We start from the raw sequence: 26,092 nt of genomic DNA on the forward strand, positions 1-26,092 counted from the left end.
TAGAAATGAGGGCTCTTGGGGAAAGGGGCATCACCGTTCTGTGATGGAGTTGGGTCCCTAGCTAAGGAACATACACTGCCTCCTTGCAGAAGGGATGAGAAGGGCCTCCAGAGTGGGTCTTGTACCTGAGTAGACACTAGAATCATTCAGGACAATCTGTTCTGAACCAGTTTGCAAACTCCAGTTCCCCAGATTATGCTTGGAGTTACGTGCACTCAGTGATACAGAAAAAATACAACAGAAAAATAGGCAACAAATGGCATCCTCTAGGTTTGGTTTGTTTTAAATCTGTGATTAGGCTACTTTTAAAACTTGTTCTCTATTTTTCTGATTGCCCTTATTCCAAGTGCTATCAGAAATTGAGCTTCCTTCTCTTCCTCAGTGGCACTGTTCTCCAGGTGAGTTACTATCTTGGTTGGGCAGAGGGATAAATGTGTGATTTTCTCCATTTGAAAAAGACCCAAAAACATTTTTCTGCTCAGCCTCAGCCTTTTGGCAGGGAGGTTTCCACATATGTGTCAAGCTGGATTTTCTTCTCTGACTGCTGAAAACTACTCAGATGAGGCTGAGGGAAAGTACAAGCTTTTGACAGCACACAGAAGATTCCAGCTGATGTAGTTCATTGGGAATTTTTCTACACAGCATTTTTTCTGTTGAATAATACCAACTCCTTGTACTGGAGGCTCAGCTCCAACAAATTGCTCACTTTAACAGATAGAGCCTGAAGGAGGATGGTCAACACATGACACTCTCCCTTTTAGGACTTAAAATTCTGGGTCCATTATCTCATAATTGCCCTGTTGTCAGAAAAAAATTGTGAAAATTCATTGATTCCTTCTGCTCTTCCCATGATTGACCCATCCACAAAGTTATTACCTACTCCTTGCTGAGCTGGGCTGGCTCATACTGCAGATGTGTGTCCTTGTTTATTTAAGCTCTGGTCCAATCTGGGCAATTTACCATGTTGGAGTCATCAGGATACCCCAGCTCACACTTTCAGGCCTGGGAAAGGGATTCATGTTGTTGCAGGAGTCCAAAGAAATGAGATTAAAAGAGTTTTCAAGGCACAAAACTGAGATAAGGAATGTCTGACAGAGGGTCACCAGTACAACCTCAGCTGTGCATTTACATGAAGGGGGAAGTTTTAATTACAGGATCTTTTCTTTCGTGTGGGTTTCCTGCCTCACTCAGTGCACTGGAGAACCTTTGCCCCACTAAAGCACCCATGATTATATGGTTAAACATGCTGCTTTCCCTGGGTTCAGTTCAAGCAGTTTAGAACCAAGAAGAATTTCCAAACTATGCTTTTCCCTGAATGCCACAGCTCTAGCTGACTACTACTTCAATTGTTTCCACTTTTTGATGAAGTCATGGTTGTGAGTGAGTAGGTTGCTGTGGGCAAGCAGCTTTGCCCAGCTATTTATGGAAGTGAAAGGCATGTGATAAAAATAAAAAAAGAAGTCTACTGCAGTGATGGTTGAAAGTTGCTCAATAGGCTGGATTACATCCCTGCCCAGAGCCTTCATTTGGTGTTGGCAAGTAGTTCAAACATGTTAAGAGGCTAATGAGGCTACCTCTGCTACTGAGGGCACAAATTAGATTCTGCAGAAGTATTGAGTAAGTGCAGGTGAAACTAATGGGATCTGTTATCTAAATATAGAAAATAATATAGCCTACTAAATTTCATTTCAAAAACGCAAGCTGCAACTCCAATTAGGTGCCAAAAATGAGAAAATACTAATACAACGAGTCAGCCTCTTGTCAGTGAAGCAGGAATAATACCAACTTTCTGATGAGAACTGTTGTGCAGCATCCACAGCTTCCCAGTTCCCTCACGAGCCAGGAGGGAAGGGAGGGTCATTAACCTTCTGGATTCTGAGGAGTTTGAGAGGAGCCTGCATGATGTGAACTAGCTTGGAGAAAGATAGTCTATGCTCGTGTAAACACAGACAGCATCATAAGACTTCAAGGGTCAGAGCTCAGCTTGAATTAAGACAGATCTCTCTTATTTAATATTTAGCATTGGGAGGATGAAAGAAGTGTTGCCCTAGAAAAATCAGTTTTAAAATTCTGCTGGATGCTGGGATTTCACTTTAGGAATAAATAGGGATGTTCTTTCCTTTGCTTTGCACTTCAAAGATTTACATACGTGACAATGAGTAATCAGCTGTTTGGTGAGCACAAGTCAGTGCGATGGAAAAATAGCCACTGGTTTGTTCCGTGAAGTCATGGGAAGAAACAAACAAAACAAATGACACAGGGAATGTTTGATGGTTTTTTAAGAGCATAATATGGCTGATTAAAGCATTTTTTAGCAGTAAGGGTAACGACCATCTTCATGGTTGTTAGAAGCAATTTTTTTTAGAATCCGTTTTCTCAGAACATGCTCTGGAGGGTTTATCCCTAGACCATGCTCACTGTGACCCTCAGTGTGTCACTTGCTTCCCATCACCCAGAAGCAAGGATCTGCTCATCTCATAGATATCCTGAGGAATACTGTTATTAGTTTCTCTTCTTATTAATACATTCTTTCTTTAGTAGCACTGATGTGTACTAGGCACTTTATGTTCAAATGAGGAAGTGAATTACTTTTCCTAGAAACTTGTCATCAGTTGGGATTTGCCTGAAGTAGGGTAAAACGAATCTTCCTGGGCTGTAGGTATTTATCTGTTACTTGTAACAATTTATCTTTCATGCCCAGCTGCAACAGGTCTTGTTTTACAAAACCCAAAATCATAGTAGGTGATCCACAGTAGAGTCTAAACATGGCCTACAGCTGGAATGGTATTTTCAGGGAGATAAGAAACCAACCAACCAACCAATCAAACACCAAAATTCAAAAAAATATTATGTTGGCAGGTCAGTCTTGCTTGGTACTCTTCCTTGCTATTCACTCTCCAAAATCCAGCCCATCTCAGAAACCCGTCCAAGCAGATGTTTCTGAGCCTGCCCAGTTTAAATGTTGGAAGGAAATGGGAGAAGCAAAGTCCCCAGTGCTGATGGAGAACCACTGGGGGGAAGTGAATCCCAGGGAGCCCCGTGCTGGATGCCCTGGGCATCCTGTCCTCACCAAGAAGAGAGGGCTGGTGGCTACAGCCTGGTGTGCAGAGCCTCAGGTGAGTGCTCCAGGTTTGCTCCTGAGCAAATGGCTTGGAAGTTGTTTCACCCTGGAGGTGGTAAAGCAGGGAAGAGTCTTGCAAATTCTACATGAGAGAAAAAAACTTCACATCCTCATTGGTGTTTTAAATTATGTAAGGCACTGCTCTTCCTGATGGCTTAGAGGGGATACTAGCTCTAATAAATTCTGCTAATTGCTGGTACCATTTCAGGGAAAGATGATTTATCTTCCTTGGGTAGAGAGTTTAGGTTCTTACCAAACACATTCGCTGACATAGCTGCTGGAGGTTCCTATTTTAGTTGGATCTTTCCTTGCACAATCTTTTTTTAAACAATAACATTTCAAAGGTATGCAGGGAGAATAGGTGACATGTTTTGCTAAAAACATGTCACCTATTTTTTTTTTTTGCTTATTTGACTATGAAATTAGATCCACATGAAAGAATGTGGTGAGTCTTTCCAAATGCTGTACTTTTTCCCTACACATCCACTACTATAAAATACAGTTGTGTGGGACTGTAATATCCAAAATTGTGTATCCAAAAGTCTAAATATTTGCATATATCTGATGAAACATCCTAGTTATTGTATTTTACCCATACACAGCTTAGCACAATAATGTCTAGTTTGGAGACAGACTGTGGGTATACGAGGGCAGTATTTACTGTGCATGGCTCCAGTTAACATGCCCAGTCTTTCTTTTGTCTTTAATGCATTTTTCAAATATGGAAAAATAATTAAATTTAGATATAGAGGTTTTCTGTAGTGATATGCATATTATATGTATATATAGCATGTGTGTAGCATTTCAAAAGATATGTACATATGCAGACATACTAAAGACAAATAGTTAATGTTACATTACATGCATATAATAGACTCATAAATATAAAATACTTTCACTGTTCTTTGGTTTCCATGCAGATTTATGGTCCATCAAATGGATTAAAGCCTGTGGCTGCTGCATAGTCAAGTAGGCAGCTGCTCAATATTTATTTTTATCTTCATTGCTGAAAAAGTAGGCCCACTGCTCATTAAATTAGTCCTGGTTCTTCCAGTAAGCACTATCTCCTTCAGCAGGAGTACAGGTTAGAGATATTTGGAAGTTTTCCAGCAATCCTTAGGGGGATTTTTATTATTTTTTTAGAAAATGTATATTTGAGCCTGAAATGTTTCAGTCAAAAGATTTTTCAGGAAAAAACAAAACTTTGCTGAGTCCAAGTGACCATATGTATTCACACATCACACCTCCACCCTCTGCATTCACACCTCACTACTTCCTTGGATTTCTGTGGGTGTCCTGAGCCTCAGTTTAATCTGCCTGATAGATGGGCTAATTATGTTGAAAGCTAATGATCCCTAGGCCTTAGGCAGTCTGCCATTAAGCTGAGAACCCAAACCACAGTCTGGCTGGCAGACCTTCCCCAGGCACAGCAGACCTGAAACTGGGACATTTTTTGCCAGAAGACTCCTTCCATCAAAACCCCACCACTTCCCCTGGAGTTGGAAATTTTGGAAGAAATACAAGAAGTTTCACAGAGAACAAACCCCATGCTTTTCAGCCAAATCTAGTCCCTTCACAGTAGGATAAAACATCATGTTAATCCACAACACCTTTATATTAATATTTGCCTTTTCCTATTATGTTCATGGAATGACAGACTCTGTGAGTACATACACACATATATATGTATATCTCTGTGTGTGTATATATAGATACATACACACCAAATTAGACAAAATATGTTGTCTGTAAGTAGGTAAGATTTCTGTTGTGCCCAGAAGGGCAGGGGGGGAATTCTTCAGATAGTTCTTAGCTTTGGTATTTCTTGGCTCCTAAATGTTTTAGTTTGCAGTCTATTTATAAAGTTACAAAGTTATTTTAAAGATGTATTTGAATGGAAAGTCTAAGAGAGGATCATTTTGAACTAAATGACATATGATTTTTCAGTAGATTTTCTAAAAATAGTTTTGTTGTGTATGTGATGTGGACTGCAGGGTTTTGCAATAGCAGGATCCTTGGGCAGATTGCAGTTTGTCAGGAATTACAAAATGCAGTATCAGGTTATAAAATAATCTACATCCCATGATAATACTCAGGGAGAACTCTGGATTCTTATAAACATTGAATAGATTGACTAGCCATTGTTATACACATTCTCTCTTAAACTTATACTGTTTTATTCCCTGAAGAAATAAGGGATCTGGTTATTCTGGGCACAACAGGGACAGCAAGGAGAACAACCTTTGAATTAAAATGGGATTTCGACTTCTGTCCTCTTCTTCATTTGCATTTTAGTCAGGAATTCAGCACTTAAGCAGAGACAAGAACTTTATTACTTGGGGTATTACATATAGTGCACTTTTAAAATACTCTACTAATTTACTATTGACTCCTTGATCTGATATTTGAAAATTCTTCTTTAAAGCCTTAAGTGTCTTGTGGTTATATTTCATTTCATGTTTTTTTCTTGTGTGAAAAAGAAAAGTGCTTGTTCTGAAGGTGGGGCAGCTCTAGAGTGTAAGCTCTGCAGGGCAGGGAATGTTTCTGTGTTTGTACCCCTCGCTGTTGCCTTCACCTGCTCAAAGGCTGGAGCTTCTGTGCACTGTTGCAATGCAAATAATAAACACTGCTGAAAAGTACAGAGTCTGTCCAGTCAATTGGAGTCTTACCCGAGGATGAACTGAGGGAAATTGGGTGTCAGAGTCAATGCTCTCCATTGTAGGATGTTTTAACACGTAGTGACAATTTAAAAGAGTAATGAGTTTTATAAATTAGCCGTGCAGCTACTTGATAATTTGCAGACTTTAGAAGATTTGCTGATGGTAAATATGATGACACTTCTTGTTAGCAATAAATAGTGAGACTGTACAGATTTACCAAACAAAGGAGAATTCTTACTCTGGGATCCTGTCCTAAAGGGCTTCTGTAAGTATAAATCTCTGTAAACTGCAGTATTGCTAAAGCATACAGCTAAGTACTTCTGTAAATGCAGAGTCTAATCACTCAATTTACTGCATGAATTATCATAAAAGTAACTGCAGATGGCCTTTTTTTCTAAAAAAATAAGTTTCTCTAGGCAATGGCTTAATGTGTAGTAGTGGTTCCAGACATCTTAGCTAATAAAAATGGAAGTTTACAATCTGAATTAGTTCAGAAAATATTTTTCTCATTTAATGCTTCATGAGGTTATGGGTCCAGAGTCATCTCAGCTGAATGTGAACAGGAAATCATGGAAATATTGATGTTGTGTATAGCATGTGTAAAACTGCATTGAAAATAGTGGCCCAAATGTGTTCAGTAGGATGGATGGCCCATTACTAATCTGAGAAAGGCAATTACACTAGGGCAGGAAGCAGAAGGTGAAAAGTATACAAAGTAGAAGTCTGTCAAAATGACAAGGCAGAGATGACTGTTTAGAGCTGGTGCTGAACTGCAGAAGAGTCTTGACTGAACATTCACTGAATTCTTCTTCCTTCCAAGTGGAACATTTTATTGTACAAAAGTAGAAAACAAAAGAACTGTTGTTGTTAGTTGTCTTTGACACTGTAGTTTTGAAGGAATGTTTTAGACATTATTCTGTCTGCTCAGGACAACTTTCTAATTGCTTAGATGATGTTTTTCAGATATGGAAAAATCTGCCAGGATTGCCACTGTTCTTCTTCACTTGCAGGTTAAATTTCTGTGACACTGGTCTGTGTGAAACCAAGAGCTAATCTCCTTATCTCTGACTGATCTCCAAGGTTCTTCTAATCTCATTTGGTGCTTAGCACTGACTGCTATGGTTTTAAGAGGTGATGCTTCCCCATCCTTGTCCCTTTCCTTTGCACCCTGCCAAAACCCAGTACCTGTTCCTTATTGTCTTGGTGTAGACAGCTGATACTTGGATGGTTCCTAACTCTTCAGTAAATATGTCTGTTTTTCAAACTGCTGAACCCATCACTGATCACACTGTCAATGCAAACATTTGTCAGGGGTAACAGTTATAATTGCTTTTTAGTGGCTTTTTTGTTAGCTGAGAGCAACCACTTGTTTATTTCCAGCTGTTGGTCCTTTGTCCTGGGACCTCCCTAGGACAGGGCTTTATCTCACCCACAAATGGCTGATTTGCATCTTGCAGATGGAGGCCACAATGTGGAAGTCAGTGGCACAGGAAAGTTCTAGAAAACTTGTAGCTGAATCTGGGTGATGTGGTGAAGCCACCTGGAAGTCTCTTGAGGGTCACAGTTCCTTCAGGTCCCAAGGCTTGTCTGTGGTGTGTTACTGGAGCCTGCAGCTGAGGTATTGCTGCACCCTCTGCTCCTCTTCAGCACTTCTGGCAGTGTTATCTAGTAAGGGCACTCATTTTTCTGCCTTGCAGCTACTTGGTGATTGCAGCTGTGTCCTCTAGGAGCATTAATTGGCACCACAGCCTGCAGCCTGCCCCATTGCTGCTACAGCTGCTTGTTCCTGAAAGCCAAGCCAGAAACCAGAGCTGGAGCGAGAGCCTCTGCGGTGCCTCGTGCATTGCAGAGCAAGGGGCGCACGCGAGTTGTGGGGCACGGTTTGCCTCTTGGTTTGCAATCAAATTCAGCATGTTAAGGCTTAAAAGGCTTAAACCTATCAAGCTTCAGGTGATTTGTGAATTGTTGCCTGAAATTGAACCTTTCTCTTCCCAACATTTTGCCACTGCTGGAATTAATGAAGATTAGTAAGAAACCAGAAAAAAACTTCAGCTGGGAAGAGCTTGTTCTACACATCAGGAAAGTATCCAGGTCTGATGCCATGCAAGTACCATGCAGCACTGATGGCTGTGAAAGTGGGATGCAAATGAAAAAAAATGAGCACAGGGAAAATGGAAGCAACTGGCTTGCTACCCATGCCAGTCTGTGATATTACTAGGAACCCATGTTGGCAAGGAGCAAAAAATTGCTGTAAATTAAGGTAAAACAAGGGCAGCATGCAATCATAATGACTGTTGACAGAAGATGGCGGGTCATTTAATGAAATCTCCCTGTATTGCAGCAATAGTAAACCACCTTGTTAAACTTCTGAAAGATTAAATGGCTTAAAAATAAAGTGAAAATGCATTTAAGACATTAATTAACTAAGGTTTTTTGAGTGAACAATAAAGTTCTCCGCTTATTTTTCAAATGTAGAACCAATGAGCTGTTATTTTTAATGTGGAAATAAAAAACATATTTTGGAAATTGATGTAATATAAATGAAGGCAATTAGGATGTACCCATAAGGACGTGCATGGAGTTATGGTTTTGTCTCAGTGCAGTAAAGCCTGATTTCAGTTTTCTTGTGCTCTGGCAAGTTTTTATCTGGTTTTTGTGAACTCCAGGTTTAAAATGCTGGATTGTCTGGTCCTGGCTGAGTAAATTCTTTGTTAATGCTTCTATATTAAGTGTGTCTGGCCCCTCCACAGGGACTGAAGTGTGATACTTTGCAAACAGCTGAGAGCCTTGCCAAGGCATTCCTTCAGGAGCACTTCTCATCCCTCAGCCTGGCTGTGGTGTGTCCCTGTACCTTGCTGGCTGGGCTCAGTCTGTTTTTCCATTGGAAATCCCCAGAGAGCAAAAATGAAAGCGGAAGATGGCCATGCTTCACATCAGCCTTCTAGGACATGAGTCTTTTGTTACTGCTTTCTTCAACTAGGAGAATGAGATTCTTTTCTGCTTGAAATTATAAAGTATTTCAATAGGTGCCTTCTGTTTTAATAGCAGAAAAGGCGTTCTCGGCGATATTGACTCTGTCACCGCAGATTAAAAGAGCCCAGGGGAACAACTGATTAACAGAAAGAAAATTAATGTAAAGCCTTTGTGTCTCTGTATTGAGCTCATACAGCGGAATACAACTTGCTTAGCAGTCATCATTAGAAGATCACCTTTGAAACTAGCTTTTATCAGAGCATGTAGTGGAGAATTGTAATGGGTAATTTCTGCTCTTTTTTTTACTTCTGTCTGATTTGCAATGAAAGTAAAACTCAGCTTTTCATGACCAATCACTGAGGAGGCAGGATAAAGACAGAAAAAGTTTGATTAACTGAAGCTGTTCCAACTACCTTTAATCTTTTATTAACCTCTTTTAGCAAAACATTTCAAACTGGAAACAGAAAACTGTTTTTTAAAATACTTCAAACCCTAGTGTTTCCACATTTAAAAAAAAACCCCATAATTTGGCTCTTGGTCAGAACTTCCCTATGCAAAGTCCCTGGTCTGATGAGTCAGATGTTCTGCAACAAAAACTGTTTCCCTGAAAGATTCACCCCCGAGTTCAAGCATGCTGGCTGATAAGATGTTCTACTCTTCAGATTAGCAAATAAAACATGATAGTACTTGATGAAGCAAATGAATCATCACTCTTCTTACTCATCACCTCTGGTCCACCTCTGTGGTTTGCTGTCTACTCTGAATTAATGACAGTGAAAGCTGTGTAACATACTGTTGGTTTGAGGCTCTGTGCTGGTGTTGCCATCAGCATTGCTGAGACAGTAAAACTCAGAGTGTATTTGGATGGGAGCTGTTACTCTCTTGTCTCATCAACATCATGGTTTTCTGTGCTCCTATTCCCTTGGGCACAGCTGTGCAAACTACTGAAAGCCACAGCTTTGCTGCAGGAGTCTCCCAGCTGGTTTGCACAGCTGTGCCCAAGGGAATAACCTGAACCTTACTCTGCGTGGTTACACCCAGAAAAGGCCCTGCTGGGTTCTTTGAGCAGAACCACAAGCAAAGTGATGTCTCCCACAGATGCTGGTCAGTACTTAGGAGCAAAACCTTCCTCAGGCCTGAGCCTGACTCTGGGGCTGAAGCAGGAGCTGTGCCAGGGCACTGTCAGGTGATGGTCACAGCCCCAGCTCAGGCTGCATGGAGGAGTGCATCCCTGATGTTCCCAGACACTCAAGGAAAGAAGAAATTGCTTGCTTTCTTTCCTTTCAGGGAAAAACAAAACAAAAAGTAAGACCAAAAACCCACCTGGAATGAGCTTTTTATTCTTTATGTTCTTTGTGGAATGGCTTCACCTTCACGTGGCAGCATTCCTGCTGCCTGCCAGTAGCATAAAGAGGGTGGTAGCAGCTAACGTGGCCACTTTGACAAGTGTCTTCAATGAGACATCTGGTGCAAAGCAAAAATCTTTCCTCTGGAGAAAAACATTGGTGCAGATGGCACCAAGCACCACACATAGAGTGAGGCCAAATTCCCATCTCCCAAACAGTAACCAAGATAATAAGATAATAAGTGCTTAAGATAATAAACAAATTCAGATAAATACCTTTTGTGTGTGATGATCACAAAAATGAGAATTCAGGGATTTCATGCATCTGGAGCTGAATTCAAGGCAGAAAAGTGACAACAAAGCTCACTACTTCCAGAACTAATGCTTTGCACTTTTTTTGGGGATTTTTTTTCTGTTCAATTGACTTAAATGGGTCTATGAGATACAGATTAAATCTTCTAGCTACGAAGTGTTATAGCAGGACTGGACCTAATGGTGAAAATCATTTACTCTGTATTATGTTTCCCCAGCTACATTTTATGGTCTCCTCATCACAAGTGAAATAAAATAAATAAGCTTTAAACCAAGTTACTGCAATTCAGCTACAGCCATGGATAGAAGTAGAGTATTGTGACAATCTTGCTTTCAGAGTACTTTAGAAGTGCTGCTGCTGATAGGATAGTATATATTCAGATTAACTGAAAACTGTTCAAGAGTATAAGTATCAGAGTGTTGGCAACTGTATATATTTTTAAATGTCTTTTAGTCTGCAAAATGCAAACTTTTTCCTTGTCTGTGGCCTGAGTGAACTGGAGTGTTAGGCCATGCCACTGGTAGCCCCACAGGTCCCATGAATTAGATTGCAGGCTGGAGAGTGATGTCATTCCCTCAGGTTTTTTTTAATCTCCTTTTGTGCTGAGAACAGCCATCTGTCCCTCTCCAGACAATGGTGGAAGCAGCTGTGCACGGTGTGCCATCAGCAACAAAAGCCTCTGCTTCATACCAGAGGGCAGTGGCTGCAGGTCAGAGGGGTTATAAGGCTATCAGGGTCAAAAGACACCTGTACAGAAAAATGAAACTAGGATTATACAGCCTTTGTGTGTTCATTCACTAGCAGAGAAGTGGGGTCAGCCTTTGTCTGAGTGTTTCTCCAGTGGCCATGGGAATGCCTATGTGTTTTCAAGGATAGCTGTGCCGCTGCTTACCCAAGGAGTAATGGAGTAACAAAGCCAGCTTCAAGCAGAGGGCAAAGCAACCATGACACACAACAATTCTTTTGAGGGGAAAATAAAACAGCTTGGATACATTCTGGTACTTTCTGCAAGTTCAAAGAGTGTGATTTCAAGTGGTTTGCATGTCCTATAACATGCTCTTCTAAAAGCACAGTGAACCGTGCTTTTCATGTGCAGTCTGTGGCACACAGGAGTTCCCTTGCTGCTTTGTGAGAAAAGGGAAGCTGAACAAGGGCCAAGGTGCTCAAAACCTCATCTATGAGAAGAGGAAGTTAGTTATGCTTAGAGCAGCTTTTTCTGCAAGGTGAGCTGGAAGGAGCTGGAGGAGGGTTCATATCCCATAGCATGAAATTACCCATTCCTGCAGGTGCCTTTCTGCTTTGCCATACATGGTGCCAGCCCTGTCCCAACTCTTCTCTTGTGTGCTGGGTCCATTTCAGAACAGAAACTGATACAAGTGTAAGTTATAGGGTTCCTTCTTATATAACAAGGAGGAACATAACAGATTCCTGGGGCAAAGTCCAGGCATATAGTGAAAAAGGTAAGTGAACCTGGCTGAGTTCAGAGCCTTCTGTCTTTTCTTTAACCCCACATCACTTTTTTCTGCATGAACTCCTTCCCTGTTTCTAAACAAACACACATTTTTGAAGCCAGAGAAATACCAGGAACCATACAGCCTTACCACTTCTATTGGGATGACAGCTGGGCTTTGACACTGTCACCACCAGGGTTGATGGTATTGCTTAAAGGTGATGGGACAGAAGCACATATTTCACAAACAGGTAAGCTGTAAACACTGTGTGCTCCTGTCTCAGGAGCACATGTCCTGGGGCATTCATGGAGGTACAAGTGAGCTCAGACAAGCTCTCAGACAGCCATGGGGGGCCATCACCAAGAGCAGTGATCTTCTCCAAGCCACAGTTTCATTTATGCATGTGGACAATGGTTCCCTATTGCTCTCTTTGGTTTTTTGCAATGCAATTGATAAAGAATGCTGAAATGAAAGTTCACGATCATAAACCACAGCATTTTTATAAAACTAGCATTTCTCCCTTTTTCATCTGGTTAAGGGCTTTTGGTTCAAGCTTGTTAAAAAGTATTCTTTCAACCTGAAAGCATGTTGTGTTCTTAATTGCTAATTGCCTACTTTGTTTCCTAAATGGCATGAATAAGTCCTTTCACCTTACATTGTCTACCGAGTTTATGCTTTTTTAATGGGAAAAAGTCACAAGATGCTGCAGTAAAAGGAGACAGAAATATTACTAATGATGGAAAACACATGACTAGGTCATTGTACTGTGTAGTTTATCTGAAGGTGCCATGACTGCTGAGCAGCAGTGAAATTCAGTCATGTGAATTAAGTTGGAGACTGAAGATTTAGAGTTCCTTCACACCACCAAGAAACCACCAAAACTAGAGAAAAATCCTGTTTGCCACTTGATGCTGATGTTGGCATTGTCGTCCCCCCCTCAAATTGTTTATCATTCCCATTTCCCTGTGAGTGCTAAATGAGCAGACCATCACACCATTGAGAATTTGTTCCCGAAGAATTGTCCAGGAAGAATTTTACAGATTGCCAGTTTTTTAGACAATGTGATCACCAGTTCATGAATCACTGGTTCACAAATTATTCGTTCCCTTCCAGGCTGCATAAATCTCTATTTAACCCACAATAAAGTCTCTTGTTTCAAGCTGTCTTAAGCTAGGGCAAAACTTGGGGCGCTGCTGTTGGTTCCTGGGACTGCCACAGCATGCTTTACATTCTGGCAGCCCATCAGCATTGCTTTACAGCTCCTCCAGAGATCTGCTGGCTCTGCCGAGCAGTTCGTGGCTCCAGACATAAATACCATTCCTGTCCCACTGTTGTTTCTGGGAAACATTCATGAAGCCTGTTTTTCTCCACATTTTACCATAATCCCAGGAGGGGCAGATTTTTCTTCTCTATAAGAGCAGGCACTCTGACTGTGCTGTATAGGTTTCAGTGCAGAGCATGTGCTGAAAGGCTGAGTTGATCACACTGCAAGACAATTTTATTGTCATTAACATATAGTATCAGAAGTCAAAATGAGAAACAGAAGAACTTTATAACTTCTGTTTTCTGTATTGTGTTTATTTTTGTGGTGTTAGGTTTCACTGTGTATGGAGAAGATAGACAGTTATGATGTTTCTTTGGGATAATACCTGGCTGTAGGGTGTAGTAGTGTTTGAGACAGAGAAATGAGAATTATACCAAAAGTGAGGGTGTAGGTGTTTGTGGAGGGTGCTGTGTGTACATTCGGGAGCATAATGAGGCACAAGGTCAAACATCCAAACCTTGTGCCCACTGTACAACATCTGTACAGCACTGGGACTTATTGAAAAGCTGATATTACACAGACTTAATGCAGTCTCACAAAACATGGTCCTTAGTCTAGCCCTGTGTTTGAGCATGACATCAGCTAGCTCCATTAAGCAGCTATGGCCAAGGACAACCCTGCATGAGCAAGCCTGGAAGCCCCAAGGGCGGGTCCGCTATTGCAGTGGCATCTCCAGACCTTTTGCCATCTTTTCCACTTATCACATCCTTTCAAGGGCACTGTCCTGCCCTCACAGGACTTGTCTTTCTCAGAACAGACGTTCTTGTCTCCCTGCCTCTCCCCAGACAGGGAAGTAAGAGCATTAACTTCTCCACTTCTTTGTGGCAGCCCAGTGGGTTTGGCTCTGGTTCAAGCTCTGCAGTCTCCTTGCAGGACAATGATGGTTTTAATCAATGGCAGGCTGGCTCTCCTAAACAAAGTACTGTTTCTTTAGAAAGCAAGAGCTTCATGGTGAAAATGTAAAAATATGGGCAGGTTGTATAGGGGTATGGCTTACATGGTGCTGAGCCAGCATCCACTGCCCAGTGGATCTGGATAAAAACTGTAATGTTTAGGTTATTTTTTTAAATCTCCGTCTCTTTACTAACTGTCCCATATATTGCAGACAGCATGAGTCACTTCCTTCTTAACTCATTGAGGCCATTGTATGTCATATTAAGCTCATTTTGTTGTTAGGCTATTTCCTCTGTGGGTGAGATGTCAAAATACTGGCTACCTACCCAGCCAGTGTGAGAAATCTGTATTAATATACTCTTCCTTCTATAGTTACAATTCTTGAAAAAGTTCATTCAATGAGCCCAGATAAACCTATGAAGTTGCATGCAGCTGTTTAACAAATGATGTAGTGAGCTGAATATTCCATGTTTCCTGAGCTTGAGTCTTAGCCAGTCTGAAGTATAGGGAGTATTGATAAACAAAACAAAGTACAGTTGTTAATCTATCATTACATATAGATATGGTTGAGGCTGATAACATCAATTATTCCTTAATTTATTCTGAAATTGAATAGCTAACAGAAGAATAGAGACAGAAAATAGTACAGAGAGATATTGATTTTACCTAATTTTGAATATTATATAGTAAATCTTCTGTTTCTACGAGAGCCATCAGTTTTCCTGTGTGATCCATACAGGACCTGCAAGAAGGCAATTCAAGCTCATCCATTTTAGACTTGACCTCTCATAGAAGACAATGAATCACTGTCTGGAAGTTTCTGTTTTTCTCCTCTGTTTATGAAGCAAGAACATGTTACTATTTTAGATTAGACACCTGCTCTGCATCCATCCATCCATCCATCCATCCATCCTTCCTCTTCCTAAATGTCTATTTGTTAGACAAATACTGTGTTAGTACTGTTGTCAAAAAAATACCATCATCATTGACAAAATAACAAGATCACTGCCAATATTTCGCAAATATCAGGATAAATATCATGCTTGAATTTTCATTTGCCCGCAGGCCAGATGTTATCATGGATAGACATTGATCTATACTACGTGTGATAACAGTACTCATTGACAGACGGTGCAGGCAGGAAAATCCAGTCAGTTATGTGCGTTGTATCCCCAGAGGGAACAAGAGGTATTCAGAAATCAATCCAGTGCAGTTTCCCCGAGCAAAACCCTCTTTGCAGGTGAAGCAGCTCCTGGCAGCCCTGTGGGGGCTGGTGCTCTGTGGAGAGCTGGTGTTTCTCTTCCAGCTCAGCAGCAGCAGTGACCGTGGTGTGCAGTTCTGCCCTCATCTGCCCCACTTAGTCCTCATGCCTCTTCTCTCTCTACCATTTTGGTCATGAATGGGTTAGAACTTAAGCCCAGAGGAGAGGATCATGAACTTGACCAGGACAATGTCATTAATAACCTTGACAAGTATGGAGATGGATTGGAAAGGATAAAGGAGAGAGTGGGAGGAAAGGAAGTCGAGACAATAAATAGGCTAGACCTGCTGTTACCATGTTAATCTCTACAGGGTTATTTGAGGGAATTGCTGTGGTAGTTTATACTGTGCCTAGGTCCTTTCCTCAGTTCTGCACTAATTTTTCCATGATACTGACATAGTATTTGTAACACAATGCCTATTTATTATAGTTGGCAAAAATAAGAAATCAAAATACTATTTCAGATATACTGAATACAAAGGTGGATAGTAAATCACACAAACTAATGCATTCAGTGGTAGAATTGCCTGACAACATAGAATCTTTTAATCCACTCACTATTTTTTAATTGGAGATGGCTATGTAATTGCATACCACTTAATTTGATCTCCAGTTGTCATTCCAAAATAGACAATAGTTTATTAATACACCATAAGAAGCTTACAGCAACTATTATTTTTAATAATAGTCTCACTAGTGCCTTCCTGATTATACACTATTTCACCTTTGGCTGTTGTATTGTTTGGTTGACTGCATTGTTTTGAGAAAAATAATTATACAGAAAATGATTCATACAGAAAAATCTGTTTGAGGAGGATTTAGAAAGGAGATCTGGCGTCTAAGGGAGATTATATTTCCATTTGCTGCAGGTAAATTATATTTTTATCTGTGGAGGAATGGACTGAATACATACATGGTCAGAAATCAGTGCATATAAATGACAGCTGGTTGCTAAGATGCTAATAAATAATCAATCACATCAGTTTAGGACATGTATGAGTATTACAATTTTAATTACTTTTAACATCAGAGCATATACTTTGGAAGTCTTCCAAGATAATCAACTGTTTTAAACAAACAGTTTCTTTTGCTGTGGATTATCTGCAAAAGATAGGTGTGAATGGTGGTGGTGGAAGTGCAACCAGGTTCTCCAGAGCAAGAGCCCAGTGTAGGTAAGTCTGCTGTCTAAACAATTATGCATGTTGTTGACAGCTGCTCAGTCATAATTTTCAGAGGTACTGGTGGTTATTTAAAAAAAAGAAAGTTGAAATTCCGAGTAGTAAAAATCAAAACTATGGATAAATGTTAATCCATAAAAAAAAGGCCATTGGGGTTTTTTTGTTTGTTTGTTTTTTTGTTTGTTTGTTTTTTGGGTTTTGTTTTGTTTTGTTTTGTTTTGTTTTGTTTTTATTAACAGTGTTCCATTTACTGAATGACAATTCACCTTGAAAGGAAATTTCTGCTGGAAACAAGAGACTTTTGGGTTGGGGTGGGGAAGAGGCAAACCAGAGAGCAGCAGCAGCCCAGTAGCTGTGCAATCTGATTTCTTCCCTAGCCCCTGGCCACATGTTGTGGATCTCCCTGCTCACCTGTGCAACCTCTGCTCACCTAACTGGCACTGGGAGCCTTCCCACGGGAGAGAGGGTTTCTTAGGAAAGTGGGGTTTGTGAGATCAGGTTGGCAAACACCACTCTTCAGGCATTGTGCTTGTCTTTGTGTTCAGCATGTTTTCTGCTTGGAGCTTGTTTCCTCCTACTGTTTCAGCAGCACAAGAAGCCTTTCAATGGCAGCTCACAGTGCCATGGCAGTGGGAGGCACGGACCAGTGGGACTGTGGTATGGCAAAGGCCTTTGGCTGACTGGCCTCCAGCACCATTTCCCCTCTGTGCCCTGTGTCCTACTAAGAGATTTGAGATTTGCTAAAAGGTTTCTTTGACGACTTCTGAGTTCATCGTGGGAAGAGCTCTGTGGGAGAAAACTAGGAAAAACCCAATAGCTGCAAGATTCCTGCTCCGTGTGTCATCTCCACCACGTGTTTGCGATTGAGCAAACATAATCTGTCTGGCAGATAACCCAGCGTGCCGTGCCTGCAAGGAAACAGGCCTCTCTTTGACCTATGACTGTATCTATGTGCAGAGTTAAGTGTATTTAGTTAGAGTTCAGTCATGGATTTGTCACAGCTCCTCATCATGGAGAAACCTCCATTTCTCTTGTGGTGTCATCCGAAGAGACGTGCCCGTGCTTTTCCTTTTCCCCCCAGCTGTGTGCTTCTGCAGGCAGAGCAGCAAGCCAGGGATGTGCTGCCTGATCTCCCTTGCCTGCCAGCCACAGTCTGGCATGGTGGCAGCTCAGGGAGAGGAGCCACCCCTCCCACAGTGTCTCTTCCCATCCCGTTGGAGCTGGCACAGACAAGCAGGGCAGCAGGCAGAGTTCCCCTACAACTTGCTTCCAGCAAGTCCTCTGTGCTGCCCACACGACTGCAAGAGAAATCATACCACATGTACACAACCAAAAGCTTCTCATACTTCAATTTGCTCTTTCCTGCGCCCGAGGCCTTTGTTAGCAAACAAGATGCCAGTATTTGGGGCAGAGACAATGGTGTGGTTCAGCTCATGCTGCGGAGGCGCGCTGGAAATGGTGCAACAGCTGAGTTGTCGCCCTCTTCCCCCCTGCTCCGCCCCTTAACTTTCTTATTCTGGTTCGGTGACATTTATTTGTCTCTAGATGCCCCATTTCCTATACAGCACATCTGTTTTACAAAGAGACTAGTAAACTAAAAATATACTTTAGGCAGAAATTCTGTGATCTGAAAACACAGATAACCCATATTCGCCTGCCAGCCTTCACTGGCTTCACATTCAGTGACAACCAGCAGTAATATTCTTAGCCAGTGGCCTTCTCCTCTTTAGCTGCAGGCTAACTCACTAAGTTGATCAATATATGCAGTTTGAATGAGTTGACACCATGTGCAGCCAATTTTGTATTAGGAAAAAGAAAGCAGATAAAAGAAGAGCACTGGCTCGAGCCTGTGGTATCAGGAACTGATTGCAGCTGAGAATTCGTCATTGCTGAAGTTTGCACTGTATTTAGAGAAGGAAGTGGTTGTATGTGTGGTCCAGCTTGTCTGAGGTTTGCAGCACCATTTAGACACCAAACCTGTGGGGCTTTGATTAAGCTCCTTAAGAGGATGCAGTCACTGCTGGCCTTGTGTGCACATCCTGTGTCTGCAATGAATCCCCCTGAACAACTGTCTAAACAGGGCCCAAGCAAGGCAGATTCCCAGGGGATAAATAAAATTTCATATATGATAAACAGTAAATAATGCTCTGCCTTAGTCGTATGAACCGGTTTGGCTGAGTTTTCCTCCCTCAAGTCTATTAAGTTTAATGCTTCTGTGTGAACACTCAGAGTTTCCATTAAATATGTCTGTATGTCTGATCCCAGGATGACACTCTGATATTCCAAAAATAGTCTAATAAATTGAAATTCCAAGATGTATCATCATAAGCCTGTCACTTGAGTATCAAATCTGCCATGTTATGTAAAAAATATTGGTTATATAATGGGATTTTTATCAGTCTAGTGACATAAATGCAAATATTAGAGCATTATTAGGAAACCGACCTCTCTCTGACTTTGGATGTGTTATGCTGGAAGTTAGAGAAAAAGTAGCTTATGTACATGTGGGGGATTTAGAGTCTGTAGTTTCAGAGGTGTCTGACAACCCAGAGCTAGTTCAGGGGTTTTCTTTCTGATAAATATAAATACATTTTAAATGGCATTGAGGAAAGAAACTGAAATGTGGTAAGAACTTTGAGCAACTCCAAGGTTTCCTTTGTGATGGCCCAAACTGATGCCATTGCTGCTGGCAAAAAGCAGTACTTTCTACCTCTTGAAACACATGGAGAAAAAGCTGGGCAGCTTTGGTCAGCCTCATCTGCTGGAAAGCAGATAAAGATCCCAAGCTAGCAGAACCTGGGACTCACTACAAGAGGACATATGGAAGAGCAGCAGGGATTTCCTGCAGGCAGAGCAATGTTCATGCATGCATCCACAGCCCGTTGTCACCAGTGGTCAGATAGCAGTGCCAAGCCCCAGGGAAAGGCTGAATGGGCAGCAACTGCTCAGGGAGCAGAGGGTTTGTGTGGAAGTCCTCCCATCTGGGAAGCAGAAGCTTTGGAATATGGAAGTGTGTAAAAAGTGCTGTTGTGAGTTACCTGAAAAAGAAAGGAATTAAATGTGCTATATATAGAAATAAGTGCAGGGTTTTATGAGTGAGAAGCTGATTTTGCAGGTTGCACAACTTCTTGAAAACCCTAATAGGGTACTCTCTGAAATTGCACAGCCTGATGTTGCTGAGGGACAACCATCTGTCCCCATGGGCTTTCAAATCAGCAGAGCATCACTTTTACTAAGCACAGGCAGTCTGTGTGGTAGAGGGGTTAGTAAGTGAATTAGATGAACCTCCTGACTTTTCAGCCTGAGGTAAAAGCAGACTAAAAAAATAGATGCAAGGTCAACTTCACAAGTTAATGTAAGTGAATTAAATATTTAATTCACAAATTTTCTGGGTTAGTTGAAGTGGGGCAGACTGTAAAAGGCTGATGTGGTCTTTAGTGTCTCCAGTTCAAATAGGCAGTTTTCCCAGTAGCACTGGCAACTCCCCACTCTGCCCTATCCCAGCACTTTGAGCATCAGGCACACCTCTAGACTTCAATCTCACAGTGCTCTGCCAAGCAGGTAACTCCTACCCTCCTCTTATGGATAGGGAATTGGAATACTTAGTAAAGGAGTAGAGGAAGGGAGCTGGGGAGAAGGAGCCAGTGGGGACGGGGCACTGGATGTGCTTCTCAGCAGATGCTCAGCATCAGACATCCATGTCCTGGGACACAGACCTACCTGCCTGTAAAAAAGTGGATGATATGTCCAAACACTGAAAGCTGTTACTGGTCAGGGTCCCCAGGCCTCCTGTCCCTGGGCTTTAACTAGAAAACAATTCCCTTCAAAATGTATAGATGCAGGTAACCAGAGCAAAGGACCAGCACTCTCGCCACCTTGAAGACCCTGTTCTGCAAACAGGGCTGTGCATATGAGCCTCCTTCATCCTTGTGAACTCCCCTGCTGCCTTATCCATGTGATTTTCCTGCTGCACGGGGCTCCAGGGCCTCCAAGCCCACATAGTCCCAGCTGGGCTTTCAGCTTTCCCTGGCAGTGAGCTACCTCAGTGCTACCAAGTGCACACTGACAAAATGCTTAGTTTAAACCATGGCATAAAAGTGCTATTAATGCTTGGAGTGCTGCTGTATTTTTTTTCCCTTGTACAGGATAGGAAAACGAAAAAAAAAAAATATAGAAAGGTTTTTTGCCCTGTAAGATTAAACAATCATCATGGTTTTAAGGGCTTAATCTGCTAGTATGCAGACTGCTGGCTGATAAGTCTCTGAGTCTGTGTGTAATTGGATGCAGCATCGGATTCGGTAGTGTGGGCTTTCCAGGGGCTTTTTGTTTGTTTGTTCATTTTTTACCACACTGCAGAGTAGGAGAGATCTGTCCCTGGAGATGCCTTTGGGGGTGCAGCTGTAAAGCTGTGTGCCCCCCAGGCGGTATTTCAGCAGCACCTATCTGGAGACCCCCTCTGGGGGAGAACAGAGGGGGAGGCTGCTCAGTGTATGAATTCGAGCTATTGTTCAAGGCTCACATCTGCCTCAAGAAACTGCACGGCACAGGCCGTTACTTATTCAGATGCAGAAGCTCCTTCCGTCCCACAAGACGGCCCATTCAAGTCACACGCCAGAGGTCTCAGCAGAATGGGCTGCAGCTGCTTCAAATCTGCTGTCTAACATCAGAAGCACTTGGACAAACTGTACCGTGCTGACTACAGTCAGGCTCCCCGGCGCCGAGGAAGACAGGGAAAAGATTTGGGATCCCAGCACGATGTTCTCAGAGGACCTGTGGCTGGAAAATGAGAAAAACTGTGCTGTTGTTCACAAGTCCAAGCGAGGAAGGAAGCGCCAAGAGCTCCTGGCCGTGGCCCTTGGGGTGAAGGTGGGAGTCAAGGGGGCACTTTTGTGGCAACCTCTGAAACTCTTTGCCTATTCACAGATCACCTCCCTGGTCAGAAGAGCAGCCTTAACTCAGAACGACAACCACTTCAACTATGAAAAAGCACACAATTTTAAGGTAAGCACAGCTTTCTATTGTTTTCAGGTTAAAAGTCCTGTTGAGATGCCTCATATTTTATTTTTTGTTGTGATGAGGTTTGCATGCACCTATTTATACTAGCTCTAAGAAAAGTGTTGAAAAATTAATTTTTCTTTCTACTTTAAGTTCCATTAACTGATTTCTTAGTATGCTGTTACATAGGCTCTTAATCCAAAGAATGGTTTTCCTGCTAACTATACTACTTGACTGGCAATTTAACTCTTTTTCACAGATTCAGTTTTCTTTTTTATTCAGAAACAATGTACTTCATATTTATTGCCTTCATCTTAAGTGTATCTACTTTTAAGTAAGAAAAAGGTCCCTTTTCAAAATCCAGCTATTATCAGAAGCCAGTAGGATTTTACCAGCAAACATTTTGCACCATTTCTGATTTCAGAAGAAGTTGAGAAAGCTCGGGTGCTCCTAACAATAAAGCAAAGCACAGTGGTCAGTATTGTCTCCCAGCTTTTGTTCCCCCACCATATGCTAAGGAAATGTTCTCAGAGTCCCACTGAGCTATAGGATTTGAGCTTGTGTTTGCTTGTCAAACTGAAACAAATCACTGGGCAAACACAGGGATGTTTAAATGGATCATCTTGCTGCTGTCTATACATACAAAATCAGATTCTTAGGGTTTCTTTTCCCGAGTGCTGTCTCTGGCAGACTGCAGCAGGGAAGTGACTCAGCTTTGGAAATGGACCTTCCAGGCAGCTTGTATTAAAATGTTTTGCCAAAAGGACTGTGCTGGTTTCAGAGCATGCCAGCCAGTTACCGTAGCTTATGCTGTCAAATTGTATTTTGATGCTTATCGGAATGAGCATCAAGAATAAGGGGCAGTAACAAGACAAGAAAGGAATATATCTCAGCTTTGAAACATCAGTTTAGCTAATGCTCCTTGAGGATGCTGATCTCGGTCACTGTCAGAATAGCTCAACTCATTAGCAGAACAAGGCTTTTCTGATATTCATCTAGGGCCTGTCAGAAAAGGAGAAGCAGTGATCAAAATCATTTCACTTAGCAAAAAAGTTTCACTTCTTATTTTTCTACATACTCTGCTGTGCAGACATTGCTAACCTCTGCAGTGCTTCTGCTGTCGTTGGCAAATCAATAATTTAATATTAGTGAACAAAGCAAATAATGGCATCCCTTTTCTCATTCCCCTTCCTTGACCCAGTCTACAGGAAAGTCAATATTTATCTCTTTGATCAGCCCTGAAGAAAATAGGGGAAACAGTCTGTGTTTTCTTGCTCGATTAAGCTAACTTTCATTCTTTCTGGTTTTTGTCCTCATTATCATTTTAATATCAAAACTATTTTAGTTTAACTAGAAAATATTTTCTCATGACTGAGACTTCTTTCCACTCTGACCCATGCATTCTTTCCTCTTCAAAATTTCCCCTGTTTTGGCTTTGATTTATAATTGGACCTGTGCCCAGTTAACTTTGTGTTTGCACAATCTAGCTGTTGTACAGTTTCTGTTCCTTTCTGTTTCAAAAGACTCATAGTTTAACTGGAAAGCCACATGATTAAAATAGATATGTATTCAAAGATTTGACAGCAGAAAATAATTGTTCTATCCTCGTAAAGGCGATAACAGACCTGGGGAACAAACATTTTAAAAATAATTGTCCAGAAAGGTCAATCAAAAGTGTTACATTTGCTTAATGGACAAATATGTTTGCTATGAAAATTCAGTTACTTTTCCAAAGGAATGTATTAGAACATGTCCAGTTGTTGAACAAAAAATATGGATAGTGTACTCACAGCAGAACATTTAAATTTAAAACATGGCTCAAGGTTAATATTTTAATATATTCCATATCCATTACATAAAAGGGTTAAGAAATAATTTTAAAAAGAAAGAATGGCTTTATGGGTCTTGGGGCAAGATGCTTGATGGCTTTTGATAGCACTCAGGCTATGATGATACAGGGTTTATCTGAAGGACAATGCTATTTTGAAGACATTCAAAAAGTTGTCTTCCCCATTTTTTGGTGAATACTGATGTGCATTATATCATTTATCTCAGTTTCTAGGGATAAAAGTTATGTGTCACAGTGTCCCTCATATCTTGTCATAGGCAATTCTTCATGAACAAACAGGCACTCTTTAGCTTTTTGTCCTTTAAGCACGAAGAATCTAAAACATGAAGGGCACATTGCTAGCTAAGCTGATGGGACTTTTGTACGCCTTATACCAAAGATCTTACTGCAAGAGGGAAGGAACAAAAGCAAGAAATAAGTGCAAGGCACAAATGCACAGATTCAGAGCAAGGATGGCTCTCCCTCCATCCTTGCCAAGCTAATACAAAAATTAAAAAGTGGCACTGAGGTTTGGAGTATGAGGGCACCAGGTTTATGCTCTTCTGGTGCCGTCCATGCTTTCTCATTCAACCTCTCTTCCAAATTTCAAGACACTCAAGGCAAGTGGACAAAAAAAGATTTAGTATCCAGGCTGATTTGTTAAGCTGTGTTCATCTTGAGCACACCCTGCAGTCACATGAATTTAGGTTTGGAGCTGGCGTCTGTCTGGCGGGACAGCTTTGCCTAAGCCAGTGCAGACATACCATAACTCAGGAAAGGGAATAAATCTCTGAAGTTCTGTTTAGAAAAACACAGAGGTATTTCTCAAGCTCTGTGGGGGTCAGCCTAAGTGGATCCCAAAGTGCTCTTGTGTCTTGTTCCTGTTCGGATCCAGCACATCTTTCGGATGTGCTTTACCTGCCAACTTCAGTGGAGTCCCAGCTGGTGGTGAGGTCAGCCTCGTGCCTGAGGGTAGCAGCGTGGAGTTTGAGGATGCTCCACACTTTTTGTTCTAGGCTGGGAATTCATGAGAGGGCTTCTGTGCTGCTTTAAGTGAGCAAATACGGCTGAATAATGTGCGTTTTCCACAATACTGTGCCTGTTTGCCACCGTAGCATGGGCAGATCCCATTTGCAGGCAGGCTACCAGAGTGAAGGCAGCTGATTACTGACAAGTCAGGAGATCTGCCAGGAGAGAGGGGTCTCTGGGATAAATTTCTCCTTGTGTTAAGCGCTGCAGATAATACTGCTGCTGAGAGACAAAGGGTTTGAGGGGAGTATTTTTTACAGACATCATGAAGATTATGTGCATTCATTTAAACAAAAATAACAGCAGAGTCAGCTTTTCTTCCCTTCAAATGGCTCAGGTTCAGCAGGAGTCTACAAAAGAGTCTAAATGTGTCTGTATTCAGGCAAAAGTCTGAAAAAACCTTATTTTCTTGGAAAGCAAATAGAAACATCTTCAGACCCAGTCACATAAAACCAAAATTGTCCCAGAAACAACACTGTATAACATCAATTAAAAAACAAAAAAAGCATTTCAATTCAAGACAATTGTTTTTGTTCATTTCTGCAGTATTGCTCACAGCGTTATTTTGGTTTGCCACTGTACTGGCATTCCTTAACTTTGGTCTGAGTTTCCCCCTCTGTGGAGATGACTCAGACACAAACTGGAAGTGAATACGGTGGCACCTGCAGGTGCCATTTGAAAGCAAGGGCACCGGGGAGGTGAAGGGCAAAGAGAACAGGAAGGCAACAAGAAGAGGCATGCAGGGTAGTGTTGTGTGAGATTGTCCAGCAGAGAAGAGACAGTGAATGTAAGAAGAGAATTTTCATTGGAGGAGGATGAAAGACTGAACAAGAAAAGTACAGTGTATAGTCTGAAACGTCAGGGGGTTGGCTTATTTTAGGAAATAGTTCCCTGAAAATTCTTTTTAAAAGTTTGAATTATGTGTCAACTGTAGCTCAGGCAGCTTAAGTCTGTGTGTACACAGAGAAGTCTACTAAGACTTCAGGATGGGATAGGAACCAGCAATAAATAGTTCCAGATCATAGTTCCAAAATATCTATGCCCAGTCTGTAATGACGTGATTACAAAGGATGGGGCAAAAACGAAAACTCCATCTCAAAAACCTGTGACTTGCTGTTTACGTCTCCTTGTTTGAAACAGAAATGAGGCAAATCTTGCAGGAAAAATTCCCATTTTACCATTCAAAATGTTGTGTTCTTAAGAACAGGCTTCCTCCATTATTTCTTTAAAATCAATGACAAGCCATAAGAAACTTAGTTCAAAACTGCATCTTAAGGGAATTTTTGCACCTTCATCTAGAAACTTTTGAAGTTCTCTCTTTTTTTCAGTTAGTTTCCCTCTTTCAACTTGGCCAGAAACCACCAAGACTAGCTTTTCACAGAGTATTTCAGCTGGAGGCTTGCCATTTGAGCTAAAATGCGGATCCGTGAAAAATTGGAGTGAATGAATAAAGAGAACTCAACCTTTGAGGGCCACCAAGCTGAATGGAACAAGGGAAGGATGCGCTGTCAGCACTTCTCAATTGGAGCCCTCAGTCAGCATTGATGACTTTCCAATTAATGGCAGGAAAGATCAAGGAATAATCAGCTGCCATTTTCAAAATAAGCCTCAGCCAGATCAGTTGAAATAAGCTTTATGTAAAGTGAACAAGCAGGCCCCAAATATCCTAGCAACTGAAATGGACTTTATTTGTGAAATGGTGCATTTTTAAAAGTCCTGG

At 41.5% G+C, this 26,092-nt stretch overlaps 1 protein-coding gene across 1 annotated transcript in view; it reads left to right on the plus strand.

Annotated features, from left to right (window-relative positions):
- The window catches only part of CHN2 (chimerin 2), a 157,645-nt gene that overhangs the window by 113,416 nt on the left and 18,137 nt on the right, over nt 1–26,092 (plus strand). Inside the window, exon 7 of the mRNA XM_005480903.4 lies at nt 21,444–21,521. Within this exon, the coding sequence (XP_005480960.1) occupies nt 21,444–21,521 (78 nt within the window). The remainder of the gene's footprint in view (nt 1–21,443; nt 21,522–26,092) is intronic.

The sequence above is a fragment of the Zonotrichia albicollis genome, chromosome 1 (genome assembly GCF_047830755.1).
Source record: "Zonotrichia albicollis isolate bZonAlb1 chromosome 1, bZonAlb1.hap1, whole genome shotgun sequence".
Classification (NCBI taxonomy): Eukaryota; Metazoa; Chordata; class Aves; order Passeriformes; family Passerellidae; genus Zonotrichia; species Zonotrichia albicollis.